General features: G+C 38.3%; 2 protein-coding genes across 8 annotated transcripts; both read left to right on the top strand.

Annotated features, from left to right (window-relative positions):
• The first annotated feature begins 1182 nt into the window (after window positions 1-1182).
• On the top strand, window positions 1183-14828 carry phtf1 (putative homeodomain transcription factor 1). Of its 3 annotated transcripts, none has more exons than XM_057361614.1 (17): window positions 1183-1276; window positions 1891-1985; window positions 2067-2123; window positions 2201-2270; window positions 3530-3688; window positions 3880-4060; window positions 4993-5116; window positions 5593-5775; window positions 5848-6093; window positions 7376-7567; window positions 7706-7975; window positions 8373-8504; window positions 13014-13100; window positions 13249-13404; window positions 13544-13639; window positions 13755-13880; window positions 14048-14828. In XM_057361614.1, exons 2-17 carry the CDS (start codon window positions 1956-1958, stop codon window positions 14066-14068), a joined length of 2130 nt encoding a protein of 709 aa, XP_057217597.1. In that variant the 5' UTR covers window positions 1183-1276; window positions 1891-1955; the 3' UTR covers window positions 14069-14828. The 3 variants fall into 3 exon arrangements, with proteins under 3 accessions (XP_057217597.1, XP_057217598.1, XP_057217596.1); XM_057361615.1 differs by having other exon boundaries at window positions 1190-1523; window positions 7376-7504; XM_057361613.1 differs by having other exon boundaries at window positions 1190-1523.
• Window positions 14829-15028: 200 nt separating this feature from the next.
• Window positions 15029-25119, top strand: pfkfb2b (6-phosphofructo-2-kinase/fructose-2,6-biphosphatase 2b). Of its 5 annotated transcripts, none has more exons than XR_008965039.1 (17): window positions 15029-15179; window positions 15808-15954; window positions 16359-16484; window positions 16785-16881; window positions 17913-17979; window positions 18092-18166; window positions 18276-18332; window positions 18717-18841; window positions 18945-19152; window positions 19274-19420; window positions 19890-19994; window positions 20437-20566; window positions 20660-20722; window positions 21111-21175; window positions 21917-22111; window positions 23149-23486; window positions 23628-25119. XR_008965039.1 is itself a non-coding variant. In XM_057361616.1 (17 exons), exons 2-17 carry the CDS (start codon window positions 15867-15869, stop codon window positions 23695-23697), a joined length of 1644 nt encoding a protein of 547 aa, XP_057217599.1. In that variant the 5' UTR covers window positions 15029-15179; window positions 15808-15866; the 3' UTR covers window positions 23698-25119. The 5 variants fall into 5 exon arrangements, 4 of the variants coding, with proteins under 4 accessions (XP_057217599.1, XP_057217601.1, XP_057217600.1 ...); XM_057361616.1 differs by having other exon boundaries at window positions 23149-23174; XM_057361618.1 differs by lacking the exon at window positions 21917-22111 and having other exon boundaries at window positions 23149-23174.
• The last annotated feature ends 685 nt before the right edge of the window (window positions 25120-25804 follow it).

Raw genomic sequence — 25804 nt, 5'->3', positions numbered from 1 at the left:
GACAAAGTGTTTCGTAGTTTAGAAGCACTGGAATAAATAAATTTGAGATTAGAGATTGAAAGCACGAAATAAATACATAAATGGATTAAATAAAAAATGGATTAAAATATACACCATGTAATTTGGGAGGAATCTCCTGTTTGTATTATTTTGTCCATTGTAATAATCTATTCAATGCTCTTTGGACTAAAGCAAAAAATATGAACTTTATTAAAATGCTGACATCTGGTGGTGTAGATCTGACATTGCCTGTACAAGTTATTTTTCTAACCACGGCAGAATCCACATCTTTCTCTAATTGAACACTATTGACTGTGTTTTTAAAATAAATAAATAATCAAGTGTTTAATATTTAAACGTGTAAACTATTGTCCAAATTGCTGATGAAGTGACACAGACAGCATTATCATGCTGCACTTCTTACTTTTCTCAAGGTGGACAATCACAGTCATTTTTGGTTTTTAGAATTATATTTTATTGGTTTTAGTGTATGTACACATTTCTGCAGCTCTCCCTTCAGAAAAGGCTATTTTGCTCTAGTCAAATTCAGCATAACTACTTTAGGGACATCTAACAGATGTCTTCAGCTTTTCTTGGCCCTGGCCAAGTGCGGAACTCTGCAGAGGATCAAAGGCTAAAACTGTCAAGAAATCACACACAAACTGTCCATGTTTTATGTGGTCTTTCCATAGACATAATATGTTTATACTGTACAAATTGTTTATTTTATCCCCAAACCTTTCTGCATTTTTACATTTTCAAATAAGCATGATTTAGTTTGATTTATAAGCTGTTTTCTTCACGGAAAAGGGAACAAAAATGTCCTCATCTTTTTTGGGAACATTTGGTCCCCACACTGGGTTTACCGGGATCACAAACAGCAGGGGAAAAAATGCAAACAATGGGAACTATAAACCTTCAGGCTTCATTGCGTACATTTCTTTAAACCAAATGTTGATTGTATGTCACATTCCATTAAATTTTTATTATGAAATGTATTTTGTATAACAAATAATTACTTTGTATGAAAATACGTTTATAAATAATATATACGTTTTTGTTAATGTCATGTTTAACTTTTTATTGCTGTATTGTATTTAATTGTAATTTAATTATGTTATAAATTATTTTATTTTGTAGATTGATCATGTACTTCCGCCATTTGGTGTGTGGATTATTGTCGCTGGTTGCACGTATACATTGTTTCTGCCAGCAGGCGCAGATGAGAGTGTGAACTTTATCAATCAGTTCTCTCTACCTACGCAGGATCATTTTGGTAGTCGATCATGTTTAAACGAATTAATGTTTGGGTTGTTGTCAGTCATTGTAGTTAGTTCAAATGTGTAGACAACTGTTTTTTGCATTTTGATAAGATGTTTACGATGTAGCGTCAGATAGTTTTGGTGTAACGTTAGGGGGCGAGGTTTGTTGCGACTACTTTATACAAGTTAAACGTCTACAAATGTTGACAAGACGCGACACGCAGACCTGAGGAATCGCAGCCAGTTTTCTTTTCTCTAGGGGTAAGTTTAAAACTGATTATTTTTATTGCTAAGGGCGAAAAGTCAGTTTGGGTAATTTTGACTTGGACTTAAAACTGTAGTTCTCATGCAAACAAAAATGTTAACCGAAATTACTTTACGCACTTGGGCTACTGTATTGTGAAATGTCATGATAATCTCGATGGGTGTGGCTCAAAACCTCTGTCGCCCCCTATCTAGTCAGCAGTTTTGGGTGTCACGCTAAATCGGAATTTGTTAGGCAGTTAGGCAGCTCAATAGGGTTGGGAACACAGCCTCTCTCATTTATTTTCATTGGATGAATCGCTTCCTATGTTTTATGTTCAACTGAGGGTTGACGAGAAAACTTTTATGTCTCACTTTATTGAAGATTAAAATATCCAGTGACTGAGAAAATCTACTGTGTGCGATGGTTTGACCTAATGCATTTAAAAAATGGCTGGGATAGCGTGGTATCAAAAAAAGGTGAGCATTTGTTCAATAAAGTTTTATTTAAAGAATCATATTAAAAGGATTGTCTGATTATGTTTATTTTTTTGTCAAAAGATTGGAGCCTATGATCAGCAGATTTGGGAAAAATCACTAGAGCAAACTGAGCTCAAGGTAATGTTAACATATAGATTTTTTTGTTTGTTTGTAAAAATGTTTGCAGATTGTGATCTTTACTTCTTTATGCACAGGGCATTGGTCACAAGCCCAAAAAGACTGGCCATATCAAGCCAGACCTTATTGATGTTGACCTAGTAAGAGGTGAGTTACCATTGAAACATAACCTGTAATATGAGTTTTCACATCCTATAAGCCGGTGCTTTATCAACTGGTTTTGTTTACATAGACGTCTAGCAATGACCCAACACAATAGCAAAACCGTTCATAGAAAGTTGAACAAAAACGCCCTAGCCATGTCCAAAGTTATTAAAATGTTGTAGACTGAATAGGAAGTTTGACACTTCAGAGATCAATAGGAACGTTTTGTTTGTGGCTTCATTTTGCTTAATGTGACTTTTTATTACTTAGTATTACAATTTTTTTATTCTTTTTTTTTAAATCTTTTTTTGCTAAACTTTGCGTCAAAATCCCCCAGTTGAGAAACACTAAAATAATGTAGATTGTTTTCAGATGAGCAGAAATTGCACAATGCGCATGTAGTGCAGATTGTAGCAATGAAACTTCTGGAAATGCCTTGCATGAAATGCATTTGTTCTGAATCACATGTTCTCAGTTATTTGAACTAACTGCAAATGTTTTGGATATCGTGCAACTTTAGTAGACACAAGGGTGATCTGCAGTGTCTGCATTGGATGTATTCATTTTTCTCAGTGTGACTATATTATTTATATTTAAAGTTAATATTATTTATTTAAGGCGCTGCCAGGTTTTTTGTGGTTAATCCGTGCATCACAACCCTGCAGTTGAGAAACACTGAAATAGCTTGTTTTCAAGATAAGCAGAAATTGCACAATGCATATGTAGTGTTTATTGTAGCATTAAAGCGTCCTGAAATGCCCTTACACATTTTTTTAATAATTGTCTGATCACAGTTATTTGACCAAACCGCAAATGGTTTAGATATTGAGGGCCTTTAGTAGTCATAAATGGGTGGTCTGTAGTGTCTTCAGCTTGTATTTTTGTAATTCCAAACTTCTCTGCATTTACAGTAGAGATGACACCATTCTCACATCTCAGTTTAGTTTTTGGACTTCTCAGGACTTTTAAAGTGATTGTGTATTTGCAGAAATTTCACATTTCTTAAAAGTGTATTTTTGCATTGAAAAAAATATTTAAAGGGGTTGAGTAGAGTTGATACTACGAGCAGCAATATACAAAGGACAAATTAAACAATCACAATTCGTGTCAAGCATTGAAGCAAACAACAAAATATGACAAGTTGTATAACATTTAATTGTAATAATTGTCAAAACCCTCATGCAAACATACAGTATAATAGCCATATCATAATTATTTATTAGACAATCGTCAGCCAAGTTTTATTATTGTGACACTTGCAGGTTCCACGTTTAGCAAGGCCAAACCGGAGAGCCCTTGGACCGCTCTTACCCGTAAAGGCTTGGTCAGGGTCCTCTTCTTTCCTTTCTTCTTTCAGTGGTGGATCCAAGTTACATCAAAATGTATCTCCACCTGTATCTTGGTCCTGTACTTTCTTCAAGGTATGTCTGCTTCATGCATTTGAGCAACACAAGTCTCATAAAAAACAGAACATTCAAGTGTTTCGCTGGTCATTCTTTAAATCTTTAAGATAGTGTTGAAAGATAAATGAGATACATCGTTATTTTGTGCTGAGTTAAGAGGTGAACTAAGTTCTCTGTGTGAAGTTGTAATTTACTGGTGTTTATTCCAGTGGCAGGAGCTGTGTTGTATTTTGAGGTACCAGCAGCCTGTGCCAGTGAGGTGGTCGGTCCATTGTGTCTCATGCTTTTGTTGGGGACAGTGCATTGCCAAATCGTGTCCACACAATCCTCCAGAAGTCCAGACAACAGTCCTGTCTCCAGCCGGGTAGCCAGCCCCGTCCGCTGGAAAAGGTTAAACTTTTGCTGTGGTTGTAAAAGTGTGGAACAAATTTATCACAAAACCATAGGGAACCGAATGTTTTCCTTCATTAAATGACTAATGCATCTTTTGTTCTGATAGGTCTGATAGGTTTAGTAGTATCAGCCTTGTGATAACACTTCTGTCAACAAGCTGTACTGAAGGCTTCAACCAAAATGCATGTATTACATCAGTGGTTCTCAAACTTTTTCGTTGTAAGGCCCTCTTTGTGTAGAGTGCTTCGCTTTGCGGCTCCCCAAATAAAGACTTATAATCTTAAATTTAACATTTTTATTTAAACAAAAACATATATATTATACAATGCTGAAACATCAGTTCTTTTGTCTGGTGGTCTTATTTTTCTGATGTTTGATTGCATAAAATCTATGATCAATTTCTATATTTCATAAAATGCCACAAAATCTGTGGCCCCCTGGATACATCTCGGGGGCCCCCAGTTTGAGAATACTGTATGACATTACCTATAATATAATATATGACTCATTATATTGCCTATGATCAAACAAATAGTTTATATACTGCATGCTAGACTAATAAAATGCCGGTTAATAAAATGTTCCTGATGCTGGAATCTACAATAGAGTAACAGCTATGACACAAAACACCTGTTCATCAGATCAGTGTGCAGAACCTGTAGCACTTCCTTATTTCTGTTCCATAGCAACGTTCGGTTATGTCAGTTATTATATCTTCTTTCAGTGGGAAGTTTTGATGAATATTTTATTATGTACTGAAATGTCATTACATAGTGACTATTTAATTAAAGCAACAATGCCCTTTAGAATTGACTGTATTCACAATATAGGAGAGCCTTTCAAATCATACTGCTTATTTATTGTATTTTATATTTACACACCTTGAAGTAGGTATGTTGTATGTTATTCGTGTTGGTTTGTTTTTGTAGGCAGAGAAAGGGCAGAAAATCAAAAAGATCAGAGGATGAGGGGAGCAAAGCGGGGGGGATAGTAGAAGTCAAACCCTGGCTGCTTGAAGACAACCATCGGGTCTACAAATCTGAGAAGAAACTGGTAAAACACTTCAAAACTGCATAACCTGAAGCACAATGTACAGTGTTATATATACAATGTACAGCCAAGGAGAAAATTAAGAGACCATTTTAAAATCATTTCAGTTTTATAGGTATGCGTTTAGGTAAAATGATCATTGTCGTTTAATTCTGTATATACTACTAACAGTTTTTCTACCAATTTTCAAAAAAAAATATGGTTTCTGTTCGCATTTATTTGCAGGAAATGAAAACTAGAGAAACAAGTCAAAATAAGATACAGAGCAGTAAGCAGCTCTGTAATTTTTCCGACCTCAAACACTGCAAAGAAAACAAGTTCAAATTCACTTTTTAACAATACAAAGGTAATATTTGTACATGTATTTAGGTAAAGTTCAACAAACATTTTTTTGTGATCAATTAAAATTTAGAATGGTCTCTTAATTGTTTCCATGGCTGCATATGTATGTGTTGACTGAGATTCTGTGGTCCTGGCAGACCTCTTTAAGACCTCGTGATGGGGCTTCTGATGACCTCTCCAGTGAGGCCGAGGATGCAGATGAAGCAGATCTGCACAGAGACAGGCTTTTCTCATCAGCACCTCCCAAATACGCCCCAGCACTGAGAAATAGACTTCGCAGTGTCCCCAAGAACCACCAAACACCCCAAGCCCAGCCTCAGGTGTGTAAAAGTCTAGGTGAACGTTAAGATATGATATACAGATATACAATAACATGGCCATCGTGTTATCAGGAAAATGACATGACAAAAGACACCCCAGCGCTGCCACGTGAAGTCGAGCATCTACGGCCATCGGAGGGCTCACACCCAGCCTCTGATACTGATGACATGTTATGGGAGGAGCTTCTACAGGATCCTGACTCCGCCTCCACAGGAAGCAGCAACAGTGAGGAGGAGGAGCCTCACAGTCCTAGCCACTCCCTTCCTCTGCCCAACATAACTCTCAGTAGTGAAGAGGAGGACGAGGCCTTACCGCAGGTTGGTTGTATATGTATAGACCCCTTTTGAGCTGACGTCACGCTTACGTCACGGCATTAGCTGGAGGCAAAACAAAGGGAAAACTGGAGGCGGTCAATACAAACCAGCACAGATTCAGCTACATAAGGAGTTTAAAATATCTTCTTGTTGTGTTGAGTGCCACCATCGAAAGAATACAGTCTCCAATTTGATTTTAACACATACCTGCTGCCATTGCCAAACAAAAACACTGACGACAGCTGTACTGTAGTTAAACAATAAAACGTGCGGACTGAACAGAAACGATCATCAAAAATGCTCGCGCTTCACTTCATAACCCTTGAGATTTAAAAAACTACCGTCTTTTTATTGGTGTGGATTATGATTTGGGTATGTGTCTAAAAGTATCTCACGTTTGCCCAAATCAGAAACTAGGGAACAAGGTTATTTTTCACATAGCGTTAACTTTTAAACGCATAGGGTATGTTAGCTAACTTTGTTAGTTATACAACTAGCAGTTAACTATCGGCCAGAAACTAAACATAAAGGAAACTGTTTGTCATCTCTTCTTTAGTTGTCACAAGTGCATTAGTATAAAGGGGGAGGGAACAGCGAGAAGGCTCGTGTTATGTGTCAGGTTTGTGTTCAAGTCAATGCATTTGCTAACGTTTGCTGTACACGCAGACATCTATAGATGTACACGCTCTCAGTTTATCTTTACTATACACGCATGGTTTCTCTGTCTGGTAGGTGTAACGTTAGATGTCAGGCCACTTAACTGGAGGTAATCCTGTCAGTTCGTCCCTGGATCCATTGAGTGAGCGCGTACAGGACGGCCAGGTTCCTTGCGTTAAAGTGAACTTTTTCAAAAACAATCACGGTCCTAGACAGTGAGTGACCTTACATGTTAAAATTTAATCCTTTTTTTCTAGTCATTATCAAAAAGCAAGCAAACAAAACGTGCTACCTAGCATTAGTAATGTGGTCAGGGGGATCTTACTGCCTCCACCTAAGCTCCGCCCACAAAACCGCGTCACAATGTGTACTAACAGAAAAGGCGTCTATATGATGGCTTTTTATTACGCTAGAAGGCTTTTCACACTGCAGGTTGCTGTCTTTGTAAACTCTGGTTCGAGAAACATCACTGTTTTACCCAAGGCATATGAAAACAACCTAGGGATATGAAACCTTGCACTAGAGCGGTGAATTGTGGTCATAGTGATATACAAACATATTGAACCATTATGTATAATAAAAACTGACACAGTTTGAATAAAACAAATAATTTAATTTTTCCTTCCAGCACCAGTTCTCATGGCTGCAGGCGTGTCATCCGTCTAAAGACCGCGTCAGTGCTATTTTCTGGGAGCAGGGAGAATGCAAGAAAGCAGACATGTCTGTGCTGGAGATCAGTGGTATCATTCTCACCAGAGTAAAGTCCTTCTTTACCCCTCTGCCTCTTAGTGGCTTAATGCCTTTGAAAGAGAAAAGAACTGTTAGTAACATTTCTAAATGCAAATTTTATTCAAATGTAAACTTGTTATCCTCAATGTAAAACATTGTTTGAAATTAGGCTTTTGCATTGGTATTTGCCTGTTAGAAATTTCCAAATGACTTTAGTTTGTGTTTCCAGGTGAAGGTGGTGGAACAAGGAATGGGATATCTGATTTTAGGCAGCGTGGTCACTGCTTGTCTGGCCCTACTGCCTTACTGCTTCAGACTGGCACAGAAACTGAACGTTGCCAATTTCAGTGCAGTTTCTCTTGAGCATCTTCCAGCAGTAGCCGTCGGGCCCTGTAGTGCCTTATCATATGCATTCTTCATCATCACCACAGTGGAGAGAGGTGTCCTTTCTGGACTCTTCTTCTTTATGATGTGTGTGGCAGAAAGGACATATAAACAGGTGAGATTAGTTGTCATGACAATTATTCTGGCTTAGATTTCATTGGGAATTTTAGTGGCTGAGAACGTTTGTCCAAATTTTAAGGGGTCCAAAAGTCTTAGACACCAAGTTAAAAAGCTTTTTTCTTATTAGTTAAAAATGGTTTATTTTATTTTGATATGCAGAATAGCAAAATGAGTGGAAATTTGAGTCATATTATGTCATAATGTTACTTTCAAAGTACTAAAACTTTCTGTTTATTTCCAAACTCAAATTTTTGAAAGTTTGTATTTGACTATGCAACATATTTTTTTTTTACTATATTTTTTTTACGTTGAGAGCTTAGTGCCATAACATCTATATGAAGACAGCTCCAGACATAGCCTTTTTCCCTTAAAAAGTGTGATGTCATCCACAGCGGCTTCTCTTTGCCAAGCTCTTCAGCCATCTCACATCGGCACGTAAAGCAAAAAAATCTGAGATTCCTCACTTTCGACTGAAGAAAGTACAAAATATCAAGATGTGGCTTTCACTACGGTCATTCCTGAAGGTATGGATGCATCTTCCAGAGCATGGTCATGTGTCTTGCCTACAACAGTGAAGGTGTTTTTATCTAAACATTGATCTCTTGGTAAACATCAGTGTGGTGAAAACAAAAACGTCTGTCTTAAGCAAAAATCTTACTTGTCTAACCAGTTTGCTTAAAGGAGCCATTTTTTTGCTGTTTTTGAAGCTTTGATTATGTTTTTTGGGTGTTTAGCAATGGGTGTTCGTGTTTCTAGTTTCAAAAAACGCTTTATATTTCACATATTTCAAGTCTATTGTTCAACGCTGTCCCTCTTCTAACAAAACGACTGGATTTCTCTCGGTGTATATAAAATCCCTCCTTCCGAAACGCTCTGATTGGTAAAGCTGACCAGGTCTGTCGTGATTGGTTCCCCGCTTAAAGCGTGTGTCAGAAGATGTCCCACCCATACCATATCAGAGAGCTTCCGCTTCTCAGGCTGTTGTGATTGGTCGGTCCATCTCTCAGTGCACGTGTATTCATAAGCTTTGGCTTTTAGCAATAAACAGTAACAATGGCGTCAACTTCACTTCATCAGTTAAAAACAAGCGGATCGAAACGGAGGTCTGCTAGTGCATGTGCAAATGTCAATCTTTTCTAGAGATTTTTTTCCTACTATGGCGAGGGAAACGACACCGGACCGATTGGGTCAGACCGGTTATATTAATTAACACTAATAACAGAAGCATTTTGCCTTTTTATATTGGACCTAAGTTGGATAATAAAACAAGCAGATTGACTAGGAGACATTTGCACTTCAAAGGACGTTTCATAGAAGTGTTTTAGAGGTGTGCGCGCACACCCACACAATATCAGCATATTACACAGAACAGCTTTCACAGCCGATGTTAAAGTCATGGAAGCTGTTATTTGACCGTTGGTTATCTTAGAATGTGTGTAGCTGAATTCTTATTACCAGCTTTAGGACTGTGATGAAAGTAATTAATTGACCCTTCGCTAAGCCACGCCCGAAAACCGCCACAGGCCAATCGTTGTTTAGCAACCGTAACTAGGCGCGGGAGGTCTGTCAAGATTTCGAGCGAGGGAAACATGTCGAAGCGTTATGCGTATGGATTGTGTAAATCTGATAGCCAGTATCCTAAAAGTTTGGATGGGGTGGTGGAATTTTTTCCCTTCCCGAAACCTAAAACCCAAGGGGAGAAATGTCGGACGTGGATCAAGCAGTGTGGAAGGCCTCATTCACAACTAAATGTGGGACATTCTAAAACGCTTAACGTGAAAAACGCTTAACGTAGCTTAACGTACCTAAACAGCGATCGAGGAAAAACACATTTCTGTCAACTTGCTGCTGTCAAAAGAACGAGCTCTTGGGCCGCTGATAAACGGCAACGCCAGTTAGCCCACTGATGCAATTAGCCACGGGAGCATTCGTGCCACAAGAATGCACTGCATCATCTCATTTATATTTCTGTCCCTTTTTATCAGAGCTTTTAAAAACATTTGTGCTGTTTTGTTCTAGTTTGCTCCACACGCTATTCAGCTCGATGTAACAACACTGAAGCCAGGAGTTAGCAACGTTATTGCCTTTCAGCCTCATTTCTAAATATTGGTTTCAGACAGGGCATAAAGAGAAAACTACAACACTTTTAAACACAATGCACGGTGGCTTTTGAAGTATTAATTACAACTAAAATGACAGAAATTTGTCTAAGCCACGTTAAGCTGTTTTCTCTTATAATGGACTTCTATGGTGAGAAAGCTAAAAGTGATATTCACTTTATCCGCGGACCAAGAGCTCGTTCTTTTGACAGCAGCATGTGTTTATTAGAAGTAAAATTTGACAGAAACTTGGTTTTCCTTTATCGCTGTTTAGGTAAGTTTGCTGGTTAGACAAGTTTGTCTGGTTTTTGTCTTTGTCCCAGTCTGTCATGTCTTGTCAGTCGACCCCTTGGTGAACACCTGGGGGTGTTCATTAAGGGGGGGGCTCTGTCACGGTCCTACCTTCTTGTTTATGAATTTCTAGTCGTGTGGCAGGATCGGGACAGAGCCCTTAGGTTTTATGTGAGAAAGCCATGAGTTGTGTATGTTTTACATCTCATGTGTTTTCTCGTGTCTCGTCTTTGGCCCCGCCCCTCTCGTTTCCTGTATTGTTTCCCGGCCGTGTTTTATTACCCTCACCTGCCCTGTGTTGTTATCCTTCATTTGTCTTCCCCTTAAATAGTCCTCTTGTTTCATTGTCTTGTTGCTCGTGTATTACGTTGTGTATGTATGTGCTGTGTTTGATGTCCTCTACCTTGGATTACCTTGCCTGTTTGTGAGACGTTGTGTCGTGTTAGTTTTAGTTTATCCTTGTCCTGTTGTCTTGTATTCCCCTCGTGGAGAGTTTTTGATATCAGTTTATATATATATATATATATATATATTAGTCTGGTCTTCGTTACCCCCTCGTGGGTTTTTGTTTTGTTCTATTATTTATTAAAGTATTTCTTGTTAACCCCTTCATCACCGCTGTTGCCTGCATTTGGGTTCTTCCTCCCCAACTATCCTGACACTCTGGCTCTTGCCAGGTCCAAGGCGTAGATTAGACCCACGACGTGTGAGCAGTAGCCTGGCGCGCTACTAAAAATATAAGCGGGAGAATGTTATCATTCATAGGCTTTAGCTTCAATTTTGATTAAATTATTTTCTAATCGGTGCATATTATGTTGTGCATATATCCCTCGAATGCACACTGCAGTCCCTTTTGTCTTGCTCTCTCAGATATTTCACATGTTCGCCAAAATGACTAATTATCTCCTTGGGAACGTCTGTATGGAGTTTAAATAGACCCAAAACTCACGCGCATGGAATCCGTGCGCATACGCGCGATGCAAAAGCGCATAATGATAACCACGCGCGGAAAGCTGCTCCGCGAGGGCGCATTTAAACTCCGTGAGCGAGCAGAACAGTATCCGCAAGCGGAAAAGAATCCTCGCGCGGGTGCATTTCTGCTCCGCGAGCAAAAACTCAGTGTCTTACTATGTAAACTACAGTGTCTAACACATGTCTTACTACCAAATGATTAGTGTATTACCTTGCCTTCGCTATGTGTTAGTATTTTAACAAGTGACATTTTGATTTCTTACATCTGTCAACAAAAATTATGCTATATAATATAGCAGTTAAACTTACATGTCATGTATGACCTATTTAAAACATACTATAATAATATAATTAAATGTCTCCTGTAGTCATTAAATTTGAGTTATCTAATATCTGTTTACTGGCATAGCCCGTTTTAATATTTTCAAAACAAATAAATTATTTAAATTAAATTTTAGAGAGTACATCATATTGTAATTTATAATAACTTGTGCTTTGAGTTATACTGTTGTAGCCATTTATTAATTCTCATTTTATAACAATTTCATGAAAATTATTAACAATACAAAAGCAATTATGAATACAAATACCAAACAATTTATTTCTAACTTCCTGTCAAGATGCCAAATATGTTGATCCAAAGCCAAGGGCATACATAACACTGTAACCCAAGTTTAAAAACGGAAAAAAGTATCGTGTTATGCCAGACGTCTGTACAATGGGTAAGATACATGTCGGAGACTGTAGGTGAGTGCATGTTAAAAGTGACCAATCAAAGGATCGGAGAAGTCTGCCATTGTCCCGCCTCCAAAGTCTCAGAAGTCAACTCAACGAGCGAGCAAGTGTTGAGCAGTTGCAAGAGCATAGAGAGAATCGCGCGCGCGCTCGTCAAAGCCTCTGCTCGCGGACTGAGTTTTTGCTCGCGGAGCAGAAATGCGCCCGCGCGAGGATTCTTTTCCGCTTGCGGATACTGTTCTGCTTGCTCGCGGAGTTTAAATGCGCCCTCGCGGAGCAGCTTTCCGCACGTGGTTATCATTATGCGTGTTTGCATCACGCGTGCGCTTGCGGATTCCATGCGCGTGAGTTTTGGGTCTATTTAAACTCCATACGTCTGACACCGGTGCATACATACTGTAATACACTTGCCAGGCGTGAAAGGTTGACAGGCGTAGCAACAGTAACTAAGGAGGGCGGGGCTTAGCGAAGTGTCAATTCCGCAGCTCAGTCAAATGTTTAGAATCTCTGATAACCAAACACTACTCCAGCGGCTCTTCCTCTTCTCTAAGGAAGGCCTCGCCCCTTTTTTGGCGTATTCCTTGGGCGGAGGTTTTTCAAAAACTCGGAATAGTGACATCATTACCCGGGAAGTATAGGGCTGTAGTCCGATTCCAGCCATTCTCTGTAGTCCTTGAAAAGCAAATTCTGTTAAAGACAATATCTCGCTTGGCATTGAACTTTGAACTTTATCATTTTGCAGATATTGTTTATGCTCTAACAGCAACATTACACACCAATTAAAGTTTGAAAATTGGCATCACGGGGAATGGCCGCTTTAACTGTCCCTGTTTTTTTTTTTTGCTGTCCAGGATTGTGTAGTGCTTTTTAAAGAAATGTAGTACACATTTTGTAGTATTGATACCAGTTAAATCATTTCTTTCTTCTCTGTAATAGAGGCGAGGACCTCAGCGATCGGTTGATGTTATTGTATCATCAGTTTTTCTACTGGCTTTGTCCATTGCATTCATCATCTGTGCCCAGGTCAGTTGTCACAATGTTTGACTTGTGTCCTCTTTTTTTTTGTCCGTGGATTTGTTTAAAGCTTAGTAGTTCATTGTAGTAGTTTGATTTAAAATGATAGTTCCCCAAAAATTGAAATTCAGTGAGGCTAACAGATGTTGTGTTGCAGCTTTTACACTGTCACCACACATTCCTGGACTCAGAAACCAACTGGGAGCTGATGGTCTGGTGTGCTGCTCTCGTGGTTTTCCTGCTCCGACTGGCTACTCTCGGGGCAGAGACCAACCGAAAGTACAGTAACGCTTCTGTGCTCCTGACTGAACAGGTGAGCGATCATCTCTCCAGCGGCGAACAAAGAGACTGTATTGTTCAGAAACACATGATCCATTTACACACACAGATGGAGATAAATGTCTGTATTGTTTGTTCTGTTTCTGATGTTTTTGTGTTGCTTATTTTTCAAGATAAACTTGTATTTAAAGATGGAGAAGAAACCCAACAAAAAGGATCAGCTGAACATAGTGAACAATGTTTTGAGACTGGCCACGAAGTTATTGAAAGTAAGAAATTTGAATTGAATATGCATATAGTACTAATAATACACAAACTGTTTTTTGTTTCATAAATTAAAAGTTGCTCAAAGATGCTTAAAATATGCTAATTTGCTGCTTGTAGGAATTGGACGCTCCGTTTCGTCTGCTCGGGCTGACTGTGAACCCGCTCATCTACAATATCACAAGAGTGGTCATTCTCTCTGCAGTTTCAGCTGCGGTCAGCGATTTACTGGGGTTCAACATCCGGGTGAGGCATAATGACTAGAGTACAGTGGTTACACCTGTGTCCTGTTTCTGTTTTACTGTTCCACTAAAATGGGAACGTCGAAAAGTATTGCTCTTAGTCATCAGTGATTTTGTACCACTGACCAGTTGACTCAAAGAGCATTAACAAAGTCTATTTGTTTTTAACAGCTCTGGAAGATCAAAACCTAATGTGATGCCACTACACTGCGAGAGTCTTAACACTGGGACCAGAGAAACTTCTAAGTGGGATTTTGCACAACCTCAGATGACCATGTTATGCCTCTTTAAAAACTGTGCAAATCTACTGACCAAACCTGTGCATGGCTCCATGTCCTCTGATAATGGCCAGACCAAAAACCTGTGTTTAACTCAACTGGGATTTTGAGATATTCCCTTACATTTGATTTTTAAAAGTGTAAAGCACAACCAGACTTGAATCTACTATTCTGGATGCAATAACTTTTTTGATGCACTTTCTGTAACTATTTAAACGCTTGATGTATTTTTCAAATACTTTTTTACTTCCCAAAAATGTATTATTTGTCTTGTTTAGAAGCAAAGATTTAAAACAGAACCACTATGTGCCTTGTGAATAATTCCACGTAACAGTAATTTTACATGAGCTATTTACAAAACAGATTTGTTGACTGAATGGGCAATTGAATTAAAGTTTTGAGTTTTTTAAGGGTACTGAAAACCTTGCACACTGAAGCTTCTGGGGGTGCATTATGATCAAGGGCATTGAATTAAAATAAATAAACTTTTTCTAACTCAAAATCATTCTTAAGATTATGTATTTACATCCTTAAATTTTCACTAAATGTAGATGCGCAAGTATGTAATGTTAACAGTCTAATAGTGACTAAAAATACTTTAATCATTTTGTAAATGATTTTTGACTGTCTTTTATTTTCAGGTTTGAAAATAAAATTTAACTTTTTGACCTCGATTTGTTTTTTGCGGACTATGATGTATATTATGTCGCTTAAATGGAAAAGTATTGCTTGTGTACATTTTACTGTCGTTTTTGTATTGCCATAATTATATGAGCCTACTTGTAGGTGTAGTGTAGTAGATTGCAGTCTCGTGCACAACAGTAAGGTTTTGGGATGTCGTTGTATCGCGGGTATTACGGTACGTAAACAGTGACGTTAGGACACACCTTCCGTCGCGCGGCCGTTGCTGGTTGCTTCGGAAGGTCAAGTGCACAACCGGCTCGCGCAGCTGCACTGCTCCAAAGTAATGAATCTGCCGGTGTAACCGAAGCTGACGGATCTCTGAAGCGAACGGACAAAACACTGTAAGACGTAATACGTTAACGCTTTCTTTTCATGTATCTTAGTTATTAGCCGTGTCGTTTTAAATCATTGTCCAATGTCATTCTGGGTGAAATTGTAATGAACGTGTGGAATTGAGCATACCTCTGTGACATGCATGATATTCCGGGAGATCCTCCGTATGACATTTATACAGAATATTATGAACGTCATCAGAATTATGACGTGATATTCTGAGGGCCATCTAGGCTGACATATTCAGGGTCGTCTATTATGACGCAATTCTGAAGATCATGACGCACCACTGTGTTCAGAGTAGCCTATCTTTTAATATCATTTTTATTACGACGAACTCGAGTACTGTTCCTGTTCTTTATAATTACGTTAATGATATTATAATGATCATTTCTATTATGACGTCGTCTGAAATTCTGAGAATCTCACACACAGTGACGTACATAATATTGTGAGGATCGTCTTCTTTCCGATGACGTAGCATTATATTTGCTGCGGCTGGGGGTGAAAATGATGATGTGGCCACGCATTCGCAGAATAAGCTCAGCTGTCAACTGTTTTACAATAAAGCAGTCCTTGTCTCCACTAACATAGATTGAGTTTGCTTTATTTCTCAGCTTCTCTCTTTCTCTGCAGGTGCACTATGTTTTTACAGTTGGAAGAATAAGGGAGTAGTTCAGCTTGTCATAGCCAGTATGTCTGCATGGTTGCAGCAAGACACTGGTCCAGCAAGTTCTGCTGAATCCAGGAAATCAGAGCCCAGAGGACAAGAGAAAAAATGCTGTAAGTACACCCTTTTCAGTCCTTTTCACACCCCGAATTCTGTTGAACACGTGAAGAATAGCAAGACCTAGCAAGATAGATGACAAAGAACTGAGGAAACTAGAAGGAATGACTGTCATCATAAAGCGTGAGTTGAGTGTGTGTAATCAATCCTTAGAGTTACCACCGTGTTAGGGGTCACTGAGGTTATTGAACAGAAGTGTACTGTCATAGGCTACTATATAAGAAATGAACCGCTCACCTGTTCTTTATTTAGATGTTTATTGACTGTAATGCCAATTGTGAATCAGGGTATAAACATGTCCACAAATAAAGGATCAGTATTAACTTGGTTCAGCTCATAGTATCTCTTGCTTTTGTTGTTCTGTTGACACATCTGTGTGTCTGTGTCTGTCCGACAACAGCATGGGCATCCTATATGACCAACTCCCCCACCGTGATTGTCATGATAGGTCTGCCTGCGAGAGGCAAGACATACATGTCAAAAAAACTCACACGCTACCTCAACTGGATAGGAGTTCCCACCAAGGGTGAGTGGACAGGACTGTGTCCAATTTTAAACTCTTTCTATAGCTGTCAGCTGATCAGTGTGACATCACACTCTGTAAAGAGAATGAATCTGAGCTTGCATTATTTGAACGTGTAAGCTGGCAACACTGTAGAGACTCTCTTGTGTTCACCATAACCCATAAAACAAGTAATCGATCACCGTAATTGAAGTCAGAAGTTCCTAAAGCAGCACTGGGAATGGAACTGTTGCACCGTTGAAGAATTGTTGTATGTTATAAGGTGATTTGTCACAATTTCTTGTTTTTATTTTTATTGTGCAGTGTTTAACCTGGGCGTGTACCGGAGGGAGGCGGTCAAAGCATACAAGTCTTATGACTTTTTCAGGCATGACAATGAGGAAGCCATGATGATACGGAAGTAGGAACATACCTGTTTTGTGATTCAGTTGGATTCAGTTGCGTCATTTAAAGTTACAGTGCGCTCAAAAATGAAAAAATGAAATTGTACCTTTAACTTTTTCCAAAAGAGCACCACTTTTTGTGTAATAAAAGTAGACACACGCCAAAGGCTGCCAAGCTCTTATAGCCATATGAGTGCTTTTGTGTGGAGAATAATAAATAATTTAAGTCTAAAAAATAGATTTTTTTTTTTTTTTTCTGGGCGGTCATGGCCACAATTCGCCTTAAAGTTTACCCAAAAATAAAAATTCTGTCGTTTACTCACCTTCGAGTTGTTCCAAATCTGTGTACATATCTTTGTTCTGATGAACACAGAGAAAGATATTTGGAAGAATGCTTGTAACCAAACAATTCTTGGCCACCAACTACCATAGTAGGAAAAATGACAATGGTCGTCAAAAGTGCGCCAGAACTGTTTGCTTTCCTACATTCTTCAAAATATCTTCTTTTGTGTTCAACAGAACAAAGAAATTTAAGTAAATAAGGACAGAATTTTCATTTTTGGGTGAACTGTAGCTTTGACACAGAAAGGAGCAGTTAATGATGAGGAATTTTCATCTGCTCCTTTAAGTTTCAATGGTTACATCACTTGAAATCCAATTTTTTTAACTTCTTCTGAGTTGGCTGTTGTTTGAAATTCTTTACCCAGCTGTGTTTACCCTTGTTTGTTTTTAACAACCCCTGCAATGTCCATCCCAAACACATTTTACAAGGGTAGATGTAATGTCTGCAAAAAGGTGCAAATGACCACTTAAGTTGTTTTACACTAGGAGAAAAATGTCCATAAACCATAGAAACAGCTTGCATTGAGTAATGTGACATCAGAGCGGCTAAACAACATTTCAACCCATTTCCTAAGGTTACATTAGAACACATTACATTAGTCCTGTCTGTACAACATACCTGACAATAGAACCTGTCTAATTGCATTTTTTCATTTCTTACTAATAATAATATTGAAGCAATCAAAAAAATATTTCTGCCCAATAGACATTGTGCCTTAGTGGCCCTGGAAGATGTGAAGATCTACCTGAATGAGGAAGGCGGACAAATAGCTGTAAGGTTACTTTTCGCTCTGTTCACCTCAGTACTTATGTAGTAAAGTGGTGTTAAAGAAAGTAATTTTTCCTTTTGATAAATAAATGATCATCTGTTTTTATTCTTTTGAGGTTTTTGATGCCACAAACACAACTCGAGAAAGACGAGATCTCATAATAGGCTTTGTGAAGGAGAATGCATACAAGGTATGCTAGCAACATGTCCACAATTAAATGTCTATGTTTTCTCTTATGTTAACTGGAATGTATGCATATTCATCATTATTTACATATATCTGTTTGTTTACGTTTTCAGGTGTTTTTTGTGGAGTCAGTTTGTGATGATCCAGAGGTTATTGCTGCTAATATCCTGGTATGTTGTTTGGTTAGCATTCTGTTAAATAAGTGGTGTGATAAATTCTTTTCAGATAATGCACAAAACTCTTTTGTTATACTGTATATTACTGTTTATAAAACAGTCAGTTCTGGTCCTCGATTCTGATTGGCTGAGCCGAGTTCTAAGCCCTTATAAAATACCCCGATTTATAACGGCTGACAGCATTTGCATAGCCTAAATTTCATTTTGTTTACTTTATTTTATGAAACCTTGCTACGCATATGGATTAACCGTTTTATAAAAGCAATAAGCCCCGCGAAGCAGTGGGTTACAGTGCATTTTATAACAGCTAAGGGCGTTGTGGCACGACTGCTTCTTGGGGCTTATTGCTTTAATAACATGCATTTTATAAACCCACAGGAAGTCAAGGTGTCAAGTCCAGATTATCCAGAGACACACCGAGAGAGAGTCATGGATGATTTTCTGAAACGTATTGAATGTTATAAGGTCACTTACCAACCTTTAGACCCTGATGCTTATGACAAGTAAGAATCTTCTCCACATAAAAATAGACGCATGAAATATATAGATTTTAGCATTGATTTTGTCTAGTTTAGTTATGTCTAATCATCCACGTTTATTTTCTAGAGCTCTTTCCTTTATTAAAGTGATGAATGTGGGTCGGCGGTTCCTGGTAAACCGCGTTCAGGACTACATTCAGAGTAAGATTGTCTACTACCTCATGAACATCCATGTACACTCGCACTCCATCTACCTGTGCAGGCACGGAGAGAGTGAGCACAACGTCCAGGGCCGTATCGGGGGGGATTCTGAACTCTCCCCCAGAGGAAGACAGGTCTGGATTCATTCAATCCTACCTTCATAGCATACTTATTATATTTTTATTACAGATGGATTTATGCTTGCTGGGAAGAGGCACTAAAGAGTTTGACTTACTCTTTCTGTCCGTGTTGTAGTTTGCGAATGCCCTGCGTGATTTCGTTGAAGAGCACAAGCTGTCTGACTTGAAGGTCTGGACCAGCCAGTTGAGGAGAACCATCCTGACAGCTGAAGAGCTGGGAGTTCCCTACGAGCAGTGGAAGATCCTCAATGAGATAGATGCGGTAAGTATGATGGCCATTTGTTGTGTTTTTAAAGGTCCAGTGTATGAAATGTATCATTTAGCAGCGGTGAGGTTGCGAATTGCAACCAACGGCTCACTCAACCCCTCCCCCCTCCCTTTCGAAGCACTACAGAACTAAGATGTCGTCACGTTTTCTCTTCTTTGCCGATGTTGATAATGTATTTACGAAGCGCGCTCTGTAGAGCAGTTTGTCCGTTTAGGGCTACTGTAGAAACAACATGGAGAATTCCATGAAAGTGTATGTAGATAGAAATAGGTAATTCTAAGATAATAAAAACATAACGCTTCATCATGTAAGGTCTTTATACACCACTGAAGACATAGTTGGGTATATTATATTGCATTTCTATCAATAGATCCTCCAAAAAATTACACACTGCACCATTAATGATAGTTACATGTAGTTTGTATGTATTACATACTGAGACATTGACCGCTCTAAATCGTAGGGTGTGTGTGAGGAGATGACCTATGATATGATCCAGAACACATTCCCAGAAGAGTTTGCACTCCGGGATCAGGACAAGTACCACTACAGATATCCAGGAGGAGAGGTACATGTTCAATACATCTGAATGTACAACTGCTGTAGTTCCCTAGAGAGCATGCTGCTTCTCATCCCTTATCTAGGTTTATATTAGGCCATTTCACTGGGTGTTATGCAAGCGGCTACCTTCGGTCTCTCTCGTGAGTGACTTAAACTGCAATTCATTGACTGGCCGCTAGAGACTGGCTCCAAAACAGAGCAGAATCTCATTGAGCCCCATGCTAAAATGTCCAACTTTATAGCAGAAAAAAACATGTTTACAGCCTGGTACAAAAAATGATTTTGGTCTCTATAGCTAATGATGATCCGGGGGTGACGCGCAGCCAAGATGGCGACGACCGGCTCCGCCAACTTTATGCTTCAAAATTGCTCTTCACAAACCTTCGGGGGACGTCACGGACACTATGTCCATGTTTTATACAGTCTACGGTATCTTTCTCTCCCTGCAGTCGTATCAGGATCTGGTTCAGAGACTGGAGCCTGTCATTATGGAGCTTGAGAGACAGGGCAATGTTCTGGTCATCTGTCATCAGGCGGTTATGCGCTGTCTGCTGGCATATTTCTTGGACAAGAGCGCAGGCAAGATGCACCCCTTACTTTCACACACTGAAATGCAGAAACACATTTGTGCTGTAACTGTATCTAAGGTAGTGTAATCTTTCTGTCCCTTAGATGGCCTTCCCTATATAAAATGTCCCCTTCATTCTGTCATGAAGCTCACTCCTGTTGCCTACGGTATGTTGGACATTTGTTTCTACGGTCTAGTTTCGTGGCAGACATACAAACACTAAGATGGGGTTCAAAAGATTGCCTTTATTTCTTTCCTTTTATCAGAAACGTCACGTCAAAAATTGTGGTTGTTTGATTGGTGGCCTGCAGTAGAAATTGTAGGAATCTTAAGTATTTGTTTTAGAAAATCCAGAAAAACTTTGACTTCTGGACTAAATTTTGTATTTCTTTTAATTATTATTAATAGTATTATAAATAGTTATAAATATGAATAATAATATTATTAATACATTTTGTATTTTTACATTTTGATTAAGCATGCCTCTTAACTTCGAACCCCACACATACACACGTACTGTAAATGCTCACAGATCATTTTGGTTTTCCACTTCAGGTTGCAAAGTAGAGATGTTTTACCTGAATGTGGAGGCCGTGAACACACATCGAGATCGACCACTTGTGAGTCCACATCTGTCTCTGTGCTATTCTTTATAACAGAATGCATTTTTAATGGATGATATAAAATATTCATGCTAACGTAATCGGTGGTCACATTTTTCTCTCAGAATTGGAACACTTTTTCATGTGTTTCACACAAGCATCCTTTTGGTTTTAATTTAATCTGCATCTCATCACAGCGTCACTGCATGTTGTTTGGCGTCTGTGCTGTCTGCTGCATCTTTCTCAGAAATCCTTCTTTAGTTAAGCTATGTGTCTGTATTTTAATCAAACTGTCAGTTATAAAGTTTGATTAAACAAATATTTTTCTGTTGTGGTCTGATTCTCCTCATAAGAGTGAGGTTTCACACAAAACATCTGTTGTTGAGTTACAATAATGTTACGCACAATTCTACAGTTACGTGTTTGTTAATGTGCGGTTGCTGTGGTTGTGCTGTAACTATGTGGGTTTGTGTTGTGAGTTTTGTTAATCCCCGTGTTGAGCGCTCCATCTGATTCGGCTACATTGTGTTGTAATGATGTGGTGTTGAGTAAACGTTTCTATTTCCTCAAAGCGGTTTATTTGATGCTCATGTTATTTTGTGATGAAAACATTTTGAGAGCAATTTATGTGATTATTTTTGTCTGTTGATACATAATTGCTGTTAAAATGTGTGCTTAAGGTTTTTAAAGATGAGGTATGTGTGTAGTTGGTTCGCTTTTCTCTTTTTAACCCTCCCAGTTTCTCCCATATCAAACCAGGCCAAAGTCAGGCGAGACTCCGCCCCTCTGGTTCAGAGGCGGAATAGTTACACGCCCCTCTCCACACATGACCAGGTTAAAAGGCCTCGCCTCTACAGTGCTGGCAACCGGCCCCGGCTGCCCCTCACACCCTCCCCTACCACCCTGCACTTCCCCGACATGCCAGAGGGGGCACTGCTGCTTCAGCCAAACCAAGTTAGTGTCAGAATGTAAAGCACTGTGTTTGAAGACTAAAATGGACCAGTGATTTCCTGACACTAACCCACCTCACCCTGATGTTCTGAATGTGCCACTCATTGCTGCTGACTGCAGTTTGCAAACTGCGTGAAATGATTCTGTTGGGTTTTATTTTGCCGTCTCTTTCATTCTGTTCCTCATACATGCATGTTATTTTGCAGAGTGTTTGTTTCACTTTAACCTTAGATTGTGTGTCTTTGGCACTGTCGATCACACCTATCCACATCACAGATCAAACGATTTTCAGGAGGCATGATGCTCTTTGCATTATAATTGCAAAATAATTTTCTCAGTGTTTTTGTCCTGTTCTTCAGTAACACCTCTTAATATCCTCAAAACAAAATCAATAGAGAAACAAAATTGCATAAAGGATTGTTTAGAGAATTATTGTTGTTGTAGACAATGTGTTGTTCATTAATGTGTATTGTTCCCAGAGAATACATTTTGAAATAAGTTTATTTTTCTTACTGCATTGCAAAATGTTTGGTTTCATTGTAAGTCTTACAAAATGTTGTTATACATATGTTTACAAAAAAACAACAACGTTGCAAACATTAAAAGAATACTACGCTTAATTGACCTCATATTATCTAAAAACAAGTCTTCATCTTGCACACCTTTGCTTCTAAGTAAATGTTTCTTATTCTTCATATTCTCATATTCTTGTTCATTTTCTGACTGGAAAACAGGACAAAAATATTTGACATATTTTCTCTTTAACAAGGTATATAAATTTTTATCCCTGATTAACAAAATTCCAAACCAAAGTTGGCATTTTATTTACAGTGATGTTGTGGTTCAGTGTTGTTGTCAGTTGTTCTTTATTCATGTATTACTCTGCACTGCAGTCAATCATGTTTGTCTTGTTTTTGAGTACTTAAATGATGTTCCTGCAGTGTACACATGGCAGAATGTGGTCATTGTGCTTCATTTGTCTTCTCCTCCTCTCTTTCTCCTTATCATCTATTTCTCTTTCACTGTCTCTGTCCTCACAGTCTTATCATGCGGCAGCCAGTCATCTGTGAGTATGTTTAATGTCACAGGGTTTGAAAAGCTCTTCTACACCTCAGATCTCATTATGCTGTTTGACATCTCATATACACTGTCATGAAGGCACATACAGTCTTTCTGTACTTATATATTCACATTGAAAGCATTTTTGTGTATGTGTGGTGTTATAGCTAACTGTGTATGTCTTGTGTTGGTTTAAGATTCTTTGAACGGTTTCCTTTAGAGCTTCCCTTTTTCTGCTATAGTTATGATCTTTTATTCATACTGGAAGATTCAATCAAACTCATCACATGTTCTTCATCGTGTCAGTTGTGTCTTAATGGTGATGAGCAATTGAATCTAAACCTTAGAAAACGTTTTGTGTGGGATATTTTCTTCTGCAATTTAAATAATACAATTTTGTTTATGTGACATACTAAAACTGTTCAAATGTTTACGCCACTTTTTTTGTTTGTTTTTAAAGGGCTCCTTGTGTGAAGGAAACAGCTTTGACAGCGCAGATGAATTTAATGACTGTTTCCGCTTCTGAGTGAGACAGAGAAGTTTCAAAATCCTGCATGTCACATGCTTTCACATTTTCCCACTCCACACCCAGCTTACTTTTATCCATGACTGGACCATATTTCCCATCAGCCCTCTGCATGACCTCGTATGATTTCATATATCAGTATCACTCAAAACACTCTTTAATCCTCTGTTCTGATATGCCTTATTGAAGAAAGAACAAAGAGATTCTCCCCATAAACTGAATGTGAATGAGAATTTGGACACAACATTAGTTGTGCAAATACATATGTGGTTGAAAGATGAAAAGAGATTGATAAAACAGATTTAGCACAGATTAATCAGAGAAACCAGTTTATAATAATTCATTGGTTTTTAATATTAAACAAAATGGATAGTAAATGAATTGTGCCTAGTGTGAAAGAAGTATATTTGTACGTAACGATAGAACAAAAAAGGAAGATTATTTGTCTTGCGCAAGATTTATAATAAAATGAATGATATTTATGGGATATTGTACAAAATGCTAGTTAGGTAAACGTTTTGAAGAAATGTGCATTATAATGACAAAGCTGCAAACGTTTCAGTTAGTAAATTAGTACATTTAACAGTTTAGGTCAGTGATGCTGGCAAATGTATTTTTATATATTGAGGTTTTTGCTTACCATGTAATCCTATATGAAAGTGCACTTTTAGGCTGGAGAATTCAAACTGGTTATCCTTGGTTATGAGTTTGTTCAAACTTAAACAGAAATTACTGTCTGTTGCTGTTTATATGTTACACATTATGTAGCCATAATGCAGACGCACGTGTGGGAGGGGTTTCCTGGACAAAGGCCATTGAATAGAGATTTATAATAATCAACAGCATATCATTTTGCATGAAGGTATTTGATGCATAACATGTCTATTAACTTTCTGTTTAATTTTAGGTTAAATTGTTTTAGGTCAAATAACTGTTCACACAATTTTTATTACAATCAATGTTTAATCAAATCTTTGCCTCTTGTTCCTTTTAAATGGTCCTGCAATGTGACAAATGCAAGTACAACTCCATGTTTTCTCACAATTAATATGAGGTCGAATCTGCATGCATAATTATAAAAGAATGTAGGAAATAGGTTTAGATGGAGTAGGCATGTCACATGCTAGACATCTCAACTTTCCTGAAAAGATTTTCATGTCAATTCAACATAATCCAGATGTCCAGGATTTCACTTCAAAGTGTGGATGACTCAAACTAATGGAAATCAATGTGCATTTATTCAGATATCTAAGCATGCATTGCACTTATGTGATCAAATGTGAGTTTTATCTGTTACAAATGACAAATTATTTTACAGTGGTGCCACAGAATGTAAGTTAGGAAATAATTGAGGAAAGATGCCTGTAATATTTTTACTATGGTGGTTGCTCTGAGTACATACAATAATAAAAATATATTATATAATATCAGACATTTCTTGTAATTCTTATTTTGCAACGATCATATTTATTTTCATGCTTTGTTATTGTAATGGCGAGTTATGGCCACAAGAAGGCAAAGATGACCTTTTTTTGGAACTCATTCATTTAGCACCAATAGACAGTTTTTTCACGCTCGTCACGTTGTAATATTATTTATGACATCGTTTCAAACACGACAAAGATTCTTTATCCCTTAAAATATCCTATTTAATAGAAACTTGACTTTATTATATCATCCTGTTCTAAAGCTAAAAAGCCATACTATGGTACTAAATGACACTTACCAGTGGAATCCAGCTGGCCAGTGCACTTCCTCTTCATCTGTATCATAATAGTGTGCTTGACAGAAGTGAATCGCTGCACCTGGATCACACACAAACACCCACACTGCCCTCTCTGTGTTATATAACCCTGATGCAAAGAGATGAGAAGCATGGCAGAAGTATTAATGTATGAGTCACTGCAGGTGGAGGAAGAAACATCTTAACCTGCCCTGTTCACAATACCAACCCAGATGGTTTTGCATACCAGCATCACATTCGTCCTGGTCGGACATCATCAGGCCCTTCCTCTGTTTGTTTATGTGTGCTTTGATGCTCACCGTATTGTCTGGTTCTATGTTTTCAATGATGAACAACAAATAATTTCATCCCAGTCTTCAAAAAGGAT

Source organism: Triplophysa rosa, linkage group LG20 (assembly GCF_024868665.1).
Source record: "Triplophysa rosa linkage group LG20, Trosa_1v2, whole genome shotgun sequence".
NCBI classification, from domain to species: Eukaryota; Metazoa; Chordata; class Actinopteri; order Cypriniformes; family Nemacheilidae; genus Triplophysa; species Triplophysa rosa.
Note: the sequence above shows the minus strand (reverse complement) of the source record. Positions and strands in the feature narration are given on the sequence as shown.